The sequence below is a fragment of the Harpia harpyja genome, chromosome 19 (genome assembly GCF_026419915.1).
Source record: "Harpia harpyja isolate bHarHar1 chromosome 19, bHarHar1 primary haplotype, whole genome shotgun sequence".
Taxonomy (NCBI): Eukaryota; Metazoa; Chordata; class Aves; order Accipitriformes; family Accipitridae; genus Harpia; species Harpia harpyja.
In genome coordinates, this window is record NC_068958.1 from 24,337,614 (window position 1) to 24,349,572 (window position 11,959).

Consider the following 11,959-nt stretch of genomic DNA (forward strand, 5'->3'; position numbering starts at 1 on the left):
CCCGCGCCGCCCTGCCCTGAGGGGCCGGGCCCGCTGCCCGCACGGCGGCGTTTCCCGGCGGCGGCGCGGGGCGGTCGGGCGCCCGGCAGCCGCCCTCCGGCGGGGTCTGGCCGTCCTAGGCGGGCGGGGCTGGGGCTGCTGCGGGAGCAGAGGGGGCGCGGCCCGCGGCTCCGCCGTGCGGACTGCGGACGGCAGCGGCGGCTCTGCTCGCCCGCCCGGCTGCCGCCGGCGGCCCGCGGCGGGCCCTGTCACCCTTTTCTCCGCCTGGGCTCGGTAAAATCCTTCTCGGCCTTCTGGGCGTGGGACGTGTCTCAGGCCAAGACTTGACATTAGGCACCGGAATTTTGCAGTTACTAGAATGCGTGCCCACAAAATTACAAGCACGATCGAGAATTGGATGTGTGAAGTCTGAGGACAGCAGGACAAGGGCCATTCTCCTTAAAACTGTTTTCCCTCACACTCATAAACTAGGGGCCCCTAAAGTTCATTTTCCAATCACTAATACTTCCACTTTTGTTCTCAAGAGTTGACCAAAAACGCTGACTCTGTCATCAAAATCTTAGATCCTTCTCCTCTTACAATTTTTTTCAGCTGCTGTTTTCTTTCAGTCTTCAGAAGGTCTGAGTCAGAAGCCGCCTGTGGGGCTTTGACAAGGGAGCACAAGGTAAGGTAGAGTCTCTTGAGAAGTTGTTTTTCTATGTTAAACATTTCCTCTCAATGTTTAACAAATAAAGTAGTTATTTCCTGTTTTGTGCTGTATTAAAGTAACTGTACAGTTTTACCTATCCAGATTGTTTTCACGTTTAGAATCAAATTTTCCCAAGTTGTGGATGGAAACCATGCAAAAAGGCATAGGAAAAGATCCTTGGGTCTTGTTATTTCAAATGCATTTACACTCATCCAATGATCCAGTAATACTGAAGGATGTTGGAGATGGTTTCTGTTTTCACTCACTTTGCTATTTACTTTCAGCTACTTTAAAGCCTAGCAGTATTTTGGGAAAATCATCTCAAATAGTTTATTTGAATTGCAACGGCAGAGTTTTACTAAGAATCTATTGTTCCATTTGCAATGAAATACACTTTATTAGTTTTTTTTAAAAAAAAACATTCAACCTACCTTATGACACAAAGCAAAACCCTGCAATTTCCCTTTTTTGCTTCAGAGTGATGCTGTGCTAAATGGTATTGACCTACCAGGTTCAATGTATTCCTTTTAAAACAACGAAAACATGAATCCATTTGAATTGACAAAATAACTTAATGACAATGAGAGGTATCAAACAGTAGGAAAAGACTTCATTATCCCCTGATACATTTGAAGCAATAAAAAAAATCTAAAAGCAGGAGCAGTTCTGCATTGGCTTATGGCAGCAAAATAGATAGGTTTTGAAAAAATTGTTTTATCAGGCTTCTCTACTTCTCTAGTTTTTTTCATGCTAATCTTCTCTAAAAGTTTAGGAATGGAGCATTCAGCCTTCATAAGTGGCAGGTCTCCTTGCTACATAATTCTTGCAGTGAATGAAATCCAGTTGAACTGATGCTAAATTTATCAGGAAGGTTTTGCTCTTTCCAGCTAGCAGTTTCAGATGGTGGTGTGAATAGTGGCATGAGTTTGATATTCTACTCTACGTGGCTGGGCTCCTCTGGTCATTTGTTGTTGCTGATACATTTATGTTAATACTCCATTGCTTCCGGAAGGAAGTAATTCATGGTGACAAGAGCATATTCTCTTGTTGTCTAGCTCTTTTGACTGTATTCAGGAAGTGTGAGATCACTTGATGTGGACTTGATTCAATCTTTTTGTGATTATTTTTTCTCAAAAGCATTTCAGAAGTGGTGATTTAGCTGCTTCTGCATTGTTCTTTCTCTAAAATGTTTTCCCAGGGCTATGCCAAGGGGGCCAGCAAACAGTCCATGCATGAAATGTTAGCCTGTGAACTGCAGTCTTGGTCCCACTCCCCTCACTAAGCCTCTTAAGCCCAAGTTCTTGTAGAGGTTCCGTAGCACAGAATGTCTCTTCTTCCTCAAAGCAGATCAAAAGGTCATCTTTTAAAACCTGTCCTTTAGAGGTCCACAATTTCTCACAGAGCTCTGGGCAAGATTTTTAGACTCCTCAATATCTGGATCTAGCAAAGTCTGTTCCTAGGAGTTACAGGCAGTTTTCAATAACGGGGAGGCGTGAAGAAAATTCCCTGGTTTTGTTTTTTTTTTTTTTCCCAATTTAAAAACAAAAATCTGGATTTGAATAAACAAGATTTGCAAATGTCTATCGTTGCAAATTGCAATCCAGGTTCCAAGGGCAACAAATGAAATTTACGTTTGGGTTTTCATTTAGCCATCGGCAAAACCTTTTAATCTAGGAGACAGATGAGTAAGCAACAGTGGAAGGCAGAAGGCATCTCTGCCTAAATTAGTATCCACAGCTTTACTGGGTGGACAATGAACTGGATCGTGGGAGGGTCACATTATCTAACCTGAGCTCTGCCATATATCTCCCTGCATGATCCAGGGCAGCTGACTTAACCTGTGAGCCTTGGTTTGTCCCACCTACTCAGCGTGTGTGCTCGTCATGGCAGGGATAGTTACTATATGTGCATGCAGGCAAGAGGAAGGAAGATCTTGGTTCTTCCTGGTGCCTTTGTTTTGGGTAGAGCTAACCAGGATTAAAATTAAATGTGTTCTTTCAGAAAAGTACTTCTTTTTTTTTTTTTTTTTTTTTAACTGGGGCTCATTGTGAGCTCATGAGAGTAAAACAGATTCAGGAGGGCAAAGGGAGAATCTGAGTGAATATATGAGGAGGAGCTGTGGGGACAGGACCCCTTTACTTTGGAGGGGAGAGCTGTTTCCTGACTAGATTCAATGGGTGCTACCTTAATCACCACAGAAAACTGATGTAGGCAGGAGAGCGGATTTAATCAAGTGATTGCACAATCACTCTACAGAAGGTGCAAATGAAGACGAGACAAATTATTCAGAGAGTTAGTGGCAGGGAGTGTGGGGGGGTCTATATCTTGCCCTTTTTCCCCAGCCTTCCATGCTGACCCTGTCAGCTGGGTACAAGGTCAGTACCCACCCGAATTCCGACATACTACTTTTCACCACATAGTTCTTAGCTTCTCTAGGAAGCACTTCACAGCTTCCTCCTGCAGTGCCTCTATGAATAGTCATGCATGGTAAGGTCAAATAACCAAGAGCTTTGCTGACAGCCAGCGATGTTATAGGACCCCAAAAGATCTCTGAGAGAACTATGAAAGTCCAGGTTACAGGACTAGAGCTCTTCTGCTCTCTGTGCTGCTGCCAGCTCAGTCTCAGACCCCTCAGTCCTCCGGGGATCTGAGCCTCGGATGCAGCACAGTGTCTGCTCCCCAGTCACTAGATGGCCAGGGCAAAATGTAGGACAGAAACCAACAGTCTTTCTGCAGCTTTCTCTTCAGAGCTGATGCCAACAACAAAGCAGAAATCCCTGTTCAGGACCCAGCGGGGCCACGTGCCTCCCCTTCGGCCCATCCTCAGCCCGCCACCTGTTTCGCTGGCCGGGCCGGCTCGCGCAGATTTCCCGCCCCGGCCTGTGCGCGGGATTTTGCGTGCAGCAGCGCCCTCTGCTGGCGCCCGCCGACCCGTCCGAGCGGTGCTGTGTGACAGGATCCGCGGCGGGCGGGAAGCGGGGAAGTAAAAGGGAGGCAAGAAGTCAGGCGGCCTGGCGAAAGAGAGGAAGAGGGTGCCTGGCCTGAAACACTTTTCCCTCCTGGTGTTCTTGTGGTAAGTGTTAATGCTGTAACAATGGACTTGGGCAGCTGCCTCACTCCGGACAGGTAGATTTCTACCTCAAATCCAGTGTATTTATTGCTCTGAAAGTACCAACCTCTCTTATTCCACTTTGTGTTCTCTGCTTGTCTCTGGTAATCCATCAGTGGCTATGCAACCCTGACATTTATTACAATAATGTTTGTGATTTCCAAGTTTTTCTATCCATTAAGAGATTTTTGAGGAAAACTACAAAGGCGATTAATATTTTCATTTCAAAGGCCATTATGGAACAAATCAATATACTTAATGAAAGAAGGGACTCATAGTATTTTTGTCAATTGGATTATCAAATTGTGAAGTAAACATTCAGTTGGTAGGCAATTCTCAACATTATTTCATGAGCTGGACTGGTTAGTCGTACTTGCTGTGAAGGCTGATATTATATTTCCATCTTGAACACACCCAGCTTCAAAATGCATGGTTTCTGTTGCTTTATATATTAAAGAGCCTTCTATTATCAACGTGTCCTTTCCTCCATAGGTTCTTACATAGTATATCTTAGATGAAATAAGCATATGGATATTTGTAATGGCTTTCTAACCTGGAAATATCTTTGTGGTTAGATTTACAATTTTGCAGATCCTGGAGAAAAGACCATGTGGTTTTGGTTATTTTCTCATTGCAGAGCATGCTGGGAAGCTTTTGAAAGAAGTGCTATCCAACTGTAGCACTAGATATTTAGATACTGCTAAACATGGTATTACTTTTACTTGCAATGACAGATGGATAAGAAACTATCCTTTCTTGAGCAAGTGCTGTTTAATTTCAATTACTAGAAGAAAGCTTGAGTTTTTAATCCCATAAAGATCATCCCTAAACTGACTTCAGAATTAAAACAGATAAAATGTATCCCTACAGGCCTGAATTTTACTATTCTCCTTCCAGTCTGACCTACTCTTCCTCTGTTTTTCATTGTCTTCCAAATTGTTCTCTGCTAACCCATTGACCTTTGAGAGATTAGGAGGGCACAATATTGTTATTTCTTTCTGGTGTTCAACTGTTTCCTAAGTGTTTTACAAGCATGCACCCACAATTATTCCAGTTTTATGCTTTATGAACAGCAAAACTTTCATATGTTTATGCTTTATGAACAGCAAAACTTTTATATGCATACTTCTTAGCTCTGCAGAGGATTGTTCAGGTTTCATAGAATCATAGCATAGAATCAGAGAATGGTTTGGGTTGGAAAGGACCTTAAAGAACATCTCATTCCAACGCCCCTGCCATGGGCAGGGACACCTTCCACTAGACCAGGTTGCTCAAAGTCCCATCCAACCTGGTCTTGAACACTTCCAGGGATGGGGCAACCTGTTCCAGTGCCTCACCACTGTCACAGCGAAGAATTTCTTCCTTATAGCTAATCTAAATCTACCCTCTTTCAGTTTAAAGCCACTACCCCTTGTCCTGTTTCCTGTTTCTCAGCTCTTTCTATGCATGCTAAGATCAGATTTCCTGTTCAAGGTCCAAAAGAGTCCTTCAGAGAAGCATAGGCCAGGGAATGAGGAGGAGCTCCCTTAAAAAAAAAATCTTTTTTCCTGGCTTAAACATGTAATTTACATGGAACTACAACTGACTTTAAATTCCAAGCAAACAGCCCAGAAACCATAATGGACTCCCATTCTGACAGGGACAATGAAACTTGCATCATACAGTTGGCATCTGCATTGCTGTTTCCACTTGCACTGAGTAATTGCCGGAATGCTACGCTTGGCAACACTGCCTCCATCTCAGAACGCAGCTCAGGAATTGCTCCCTGTACTACAGAGGAGGTTAGAAGGGACTGTGCTTCTCCAACTGTCTGAGCAAATAGTCTGCTCCTTTGTTTCCTTCCACACTTTTTAATTTTTTAAAATATATTTACTTGCTTTGCATCAGGAACTTGCATGACAGATCAGTCTACAAAGCTTAGACGAGGCTGTTGAGAACTATGGTTGGATCCCCTGACAACTGTACTGGCCTGGTTTTCTCTTTAACAGGAGTGTCCAGAATTTGCTGTGCTTCAAATCCTGGCCTATCTCTGAAAGCTGCTTTTCAGAAAAAGCATTGCAAGTCTGTAAAATCACAGAATCCTGTAAACTACTTAATTTCTACAGCAAGCATGATCCAGATATTATTTCTAGCATCTCCTCTTAATGGCCAGAATGGGAATGGGGATAGAAGAATACCTCATTTTCTTTTCTATTCTCTCCAGTAAGCAGCTTTCAGTCCCAGTTTGGCTTTTTGAGTCCCCTCCCAGCTCTCCGCTAAACAAATGAGAGGTATTCGTCCAATTACCGGTTAATGTGCTCTCTGCAGATTCCTTCTGCTCTTTGAGCCTGATTTCTCTCTACTCAGGTAGATTTCCAACTCTGTGAGTTGCACACTTCCACTTTGATTCAGCAACTCTTCCTACTAAGGTAAGTTCCTCTGCAAGGTGCGGATGAGTTGTCCTTAATATTTATACAAATGACCATCCTGTATGTGAGTTCAGTGAACAGGGCATGTCTGCAGAAAGACTGATGATGGCATAGTTTGCAGGCTCATGTAAACAGTCACAGCATACACAGCCCCCTAGGCATGATTACATGTGTTCCAAAGGAACATTCCCACTAAATTTTCCCTAGCCAAAGGAAGAACAGAAATAAGGTTCCATATCATAGCTGAACTATCATCTGCTGTCATTAACTTAAAAGAACGTGTTCCCCTCCAGAAAATCAAAGGAGACAAACATATATTATAGAAGCTTGGCTTGCATGTTTGTGAAGGGCCCCTTTCACACATTTTTGCCATAGCAACATCCAGTTCTCAGAAATGGAGTCTTTCCTTGACTTGGGATGAAACAAAGCACTGCCCAGAAAGGAAGCTTTGTCCCTGGTTAATGTTGCCCCTGGACAAGAAGTGGCTGTTACAAAAAGCAAGTTTAGTTGTTTCTGCTGTCCATTAAGCAGTAGCGCATTCTGGGCAGTTGACGTTGATAGGTCCATGAATTATCTATGATAATGATAACATGTAGTGAACACCCATGAAATGTTTTAATTTGGCTTCATTCCCCTGGAAGGATTAGAGGAGTAAGGAGATGCTTTGTTTCCCAGGAAACCTGGACTAGAGGGTAGTAACATGATCTGTTAAACTGTGAAAAATACTAAAGAAAAACAGGTTATCAAAACTGTTTCTCAAAGCTTAATTAGACGGAATGCTTCTGCTGTGTATGATGGCTAAGATCGTTTTGAGCTAATCTATCTAGTTGGGTCAGCATGGAAAATCAGGTATGGAACTAGTTCTATGATGAGTCATAGGGGGTCTGGAACACCTGTACAGGGGTAAGCTTATTTGGCCTAGGCCTAAGAGTCTCCACTGTGGATTACAGTGTGACCAACAACTGAATATGAGTGCTTAGACCACAGAAGTGAATGGCGTTTGCTTGTGCAAATATACATTTCTTTTCTATCACGTTTTAAAACACAAACCCCTTATATAGCTTAAAAACCATGCCAGCAATAATAGAGTGTGAGATACTGTTTCTTCACATGGCTTTTCTGTCCTTATAAACTGACAATTTCCAGGACATATGTCATATTACAACACAAGCTTTAAACACATAGTAAAAAAGTGTTTTGAAAAGGGCATCTGTAGTATGACTCTTTAATGGGCCTTGATTTAAAGAGGTGAGATGCTCTCCCTGAAGTACAGCATATTCTGGCACTGCCTGCCTGCTCTTTTACTCCCTCTTTCGTATGTGATCCTTAGACTTCCTCTCCCCATTCTCTTTTGAGACTTACTGCATGCTCTTCCACATCAGAACTGAAACTGTTCTGGAGCTGAGGCAGATTTCTTCATGATAATTATTCTAAGAGGAGCCATCTTCATCCTCACCATGCTGCTTTGCAATGGAGAACATGCTGATTTGAAGTAGTGAACAACTTTCCTTGACTAAAAAGGAGAGGATCCAAATGCATGTTTTGTTTTGTTTTGTTCTGTAGTATGTTCACTTATACATGGCATGTTAAAAAATAATTGTGCCTTAGCATTCCCTCCACCACTAATAAGAATGCCCTGTTCAACTTGAACCCTAGTCCTCCAAAATGAAACAGTGTGCTGCTTTTCACTTTGAAACTAAAAATGCCACAAGGTAGAAACTAGTAACCTTGCTGTACGCACTGCTGGGAAAAGCACAAAGATAAATCCTTACCTGTACATCTCATTATAAAGTAAGATCTTAATAGTCCAAAACTATAATATCCTAAAACACATTCTCACAGTGTCAAAGTCAGGTAATATTCAGGCAATGCAAAGAATATGGCCCAAGCATCAAGCCTTAAAAATTAATTTTATTCTTCAAATATGTTATACTGGCCATGGTGGAGAATATGACATAAGTACAAATAAAAGAGTATAGTAGGGAAGGATAGCATGGGATTCAACACTGTCTTTTACAGACTGTGAATTTTTCTTGGACAAGAAATGGATGCATACTTGCACGTGTACTTTTCTCCTGTATTTACAGACTTCTCAGTGTGAAGGACTGACATTATAACCCTCATTCTTACAGACTGAATGCCTTGAGGTACTGCCAGTGCTCCCTGGTCTTAATGCCCAGTGACACATGAAAAGGCTGTTTTTCCAGAGTTTCTGGTTTTTGTATGTTCATTTATTCTGGGCTCAGGATACTTTCACAGGTCTATGAGGCACGTATCACAGCCAGTGTGAAGCGCAGCGTGAAAGTGGAGATTTTCTGCAGACTGGGCTACTGGAGTGATCCCAGAACTTCTTGAGTACTTGTCCTAGCTCAGCCTTGTGGTTTACTCCCATGTAAATCTGTTCTTCTCTTTAGGGCATTAAAATCTAATACATAAAAAAGGGTGTGAGAGTGACTTATTTCATAGTGGTCTGGGACTGTTTATTAGAGAAAGGCTATGAAAAGCTCAGCTAATCTCTGTGCTGTATTGCCATGGTCTAGGGAAGGGTGTGCAGTTCTGCTCTTTGCCTGGAAAGTAACAGGGTTCCTGTACTGTGTCTCAACAGCAGACATTCAGGGTACTGTATGGTACTGCAAGCAATGCCAGCCATTCCAGGAATACCCCTGGGGCAATTGCCTGGGGGCACATGTAATTTCACCCAGTCAGCACGGAGGTCCCAAAGGCCCTGACTCACAATCTGCATCACAGGATGGAACGTGCTGTTGCTGCTGTCTTGATTTGAAAATTGTTTTGAGCAAAGTAGGAAAAGCAAACTGTTCCAAAGGGCAACGGAAAAAAGAGTTACTCAAATTCAAAGCGTATGCCTCAGGATCAAGGAAGTTTACTAGACAGGTTTTAAACTATACATTTCTGTGGTCCTTCAAAAATGCGTCAAGACTGGAATGTGAAATAAGAGAACTGAGTGGTGAAACGTGCCACATATTTTCTGCATTTCACTTTACTGACATAAAAGACAGTGGTGATTTGTAACATTGTCCTGGTTTCAGCTGGGATAGAGTTAATTGTCTTCGTAGTAGCTGGTAGGTGCTGTGTTTTGTGTTCAGTATGCGAAGAATGTTGATAACACTGATGTTTTCAGTTGTTGCTAAGTAGCATTTAGTCTAAAGTCAAGGATTTTTCAGCTTCTCAAGCCCAGCCAGCGAGAAAGCTGGAGGGGCACAAGAAGTTGGCACAGGATACAGCCAGGGCAGCTGACCCAAACTGGCCAACAGGGTATTCCATACCATGTGAAGTCACATCTAGTATATAAACTGGGGGGAGTGGGGGTGGGGGATAGCCGCTTGGGGACTAGCTGGGTGTCGATCGGCGGGTGGTGAGCAATTGCACTGTGCATCATTTGTACATTCCAATCCTTTTATTATTACTGGTGTCATTTTATTAGTGTTATCATTACCAGTTTCTTCTTTTCTGTTCTATTAAACTGTTCTTATCTCAACCCATGAGTTTTACTTCTTTTCCCGATTTTCTCCCCCACCCCACTGGGTTGGGGGGGAAGTGAGTGAGCGGCTGCATGGTGCTTAGTTGCTGGCTGGGGTTAAACCACGACAAACATGATGAGAAATAACAGTTCCACCAGTGAGTCCTGTAAGTTGGGTCAGCTCCTGGGGAATGAATGAGCAATGTATTGCCTGGCATGCTCCCACCGACAGATTCTGGCCTCAGTTTGGATCTCCCTCTAGCTGGCATAATCATTCCGGCAACAGAAGGTGAAGACCATAGGCAGCAGGGATTGAGTAGCACTTGCAGGGCTTGCATCTCATTATGATGGTGGATGGGGTAGCCCAGCAGACATCAGAAGTCCTTAAAGGGAAGTGTCTGCTTCCACAGAACTACTTTAAGCTAGGAATTGATGGAGATTTAGACATTTTTTTGAGTTCACTACATGACAGCAGCAGAAGATAATGCATGAACTGTAACAGGTGCTCAGGATCACAGAGAAATACTCACTAAAAACCAAGACAGGTGGATATCTAAACATGTATTGTTTATTGTCCTAAAGAATGTAAATTTGTTCTTTTTGTTGGTTAAATAGAAGAAAACAAGGGAACTGAAAAAGTCTAGTAAGTCCATTTTTTTTTTCTATTTCACTGAGTGCTTGATGGCTTTCAATCAAGAAAGATAGCTTTTAAAACAAACAGAGAAACAATATTTTGGAGTTAAAAAGCTACACCACTAGTAGTATTTGGTTAGTGTTATATCTGGGGGACCACCAAGCTGCTTGCTATATCCTTACTACAAAGTGTGATTTTTCTCTTGGCACAGAAAAACTCTGCCTGTATTGTATCAGAAGAATATTTGGACACAGAGTTCAGTTATCTAAAAGAAGTTTTGGTTTCTCTTGCAAGGAATCTTCAATCCAACAAGTTTATGGTAAATGATTTTATTGATTTTTTGGAAGATTTCTCTGCTCTTTAGTCTGTTCTACAGATTATGGTAAATGGCTCCACTTCCAATAGTGTGACTCAAGTTAGCCATGTGAAAGACTGGCAACAGGAGTGCCTTTCTCCTCTTCCTCACTCACAGAGTAAATTTCTCTGCTGGGCTGCACATTGACTTCAGTAGTTTTTTACACATATAAGGCGTCTTCAGAGCGTGCCTACTTGGTAGGTCTTCTGGGGGTGTAAGCAGAGATAAGATGCTACTCCTCTGACTGGGCAACTTCTTTACATGCACTATGAATGTTGTGGGACCTTTGTGGTCCAGAGTTTAAGCACCAATTAAATGTAAATATCCCTGCAGGATGAGCTGTTGCTGAGGAACAGAATCCGTCACTCCCTGAGGAATCTAAATAGGTTTTCTGAATTTCACCCTGAGTTACTCCTTTGCAAGGGCAAAATAGAAGGGAAAGGCCCAATATGAGCTTCATTCTGTCATGTAGATGCTTGCTTCTCAAATAAAATGAAATGGTGCTGAGTTTTGCATGCATCTTCCACGGAAATGTACTAGGAAGCAGGTGAACTGAGAAGAGGAGGAACTCTTAAAAATTATGTATCCAGCTGTTCTTGTCCTATTTATACAAAGTTGTTGCATCTGTAACAACTGCTAGCATGTTAGAGATGTACAAAATGTCCTTCCAGAGCAAACATACTCATACAAATTCAGATATATTTGGCAACTCATAAAGGTGTTCAACTGTTCATGTATCTGGGTAGAAAAGTCAAATACTTTTGATTTTAAGACTGAAGTCAGGTGCTAATAGTGACTGATGTTTTTCTCGAGAACTTGCCACTAAGACTAAAATTTCCTTTTTCATCCTACGTCAAATTTGCCCATGTCTATAATCACTATTTATTGTATGCTTAAGTATACAAAACTTCACTGAGTTTTATAACCCTCCTCCCCTTCCCCAATTCCTACTAACCCCTGCAAGAAGTACTCATTGGGGACTGTTAATTTAAAGTATTTGTAGCGTGAAAAAGGAAAATCACAGCGGTACTAGGACATACTTTACTAGGTTGGTCCTATTTCAAATGGATCCTTACTCCAATCGTGACAGAATCCAATTTGCTCTTCCATTCACATGCCTCCCTGAGCACTGCTTTTCTGCTTCTGGCTTGAAAATTTCACATTCACACCAATTTCAGGCATGTCGGAAGAATGAAGAGAAAGCCATTATACATAACAGTCATATAAACAAATTGATGCAAGGACTTACTGCTGAAGACAAGAAAAAAAAAAGAGTTGAATAGTTAA

At 42.3% G+C, this 11,959-nt stretch overlaps 1 protein-coding gene across 3 annotated transcripts in view; it reads left to right on the forward strand.

Moving 5' to 3' along the window:
• The window catches only part of LOC128154411 (nascent polypeptide-associated complex subunit alpha, muscle-specific form-like), a 39,558-nt gene extending 28,164 nt beyond the window's left edge, over positions 1 to 11,394 (forward strand). The window contains exons 1-4 of one of the 3 annotated variants that reach the window (XR_008239333.1): positions 138 to 273; positions 592 to 664; positions 6,144 to 6,205; positions 10,529 to 11,394. Coding sequence is in view for 1 of the 3 variants with exons in the window: in XM_052815008.1 (XP_052670968.1) it covers positions 592 to 650 (59 nt within the window). In the remaining 2 variants the exon portion in view is untranslated. Of the gene's footprint in view, positions 1 to 137; positions 274 to 591; positions 665 to 6,143; positions 6,206 to 10,528 lie in introns of those variants that run through there. The other 2 variants (XR_008239334.1, XM_052815008.1) reach the window with 2 other exon arrangements.
• Positions 11,395 to 11,959: the final 565 nt, after the last annotated feature.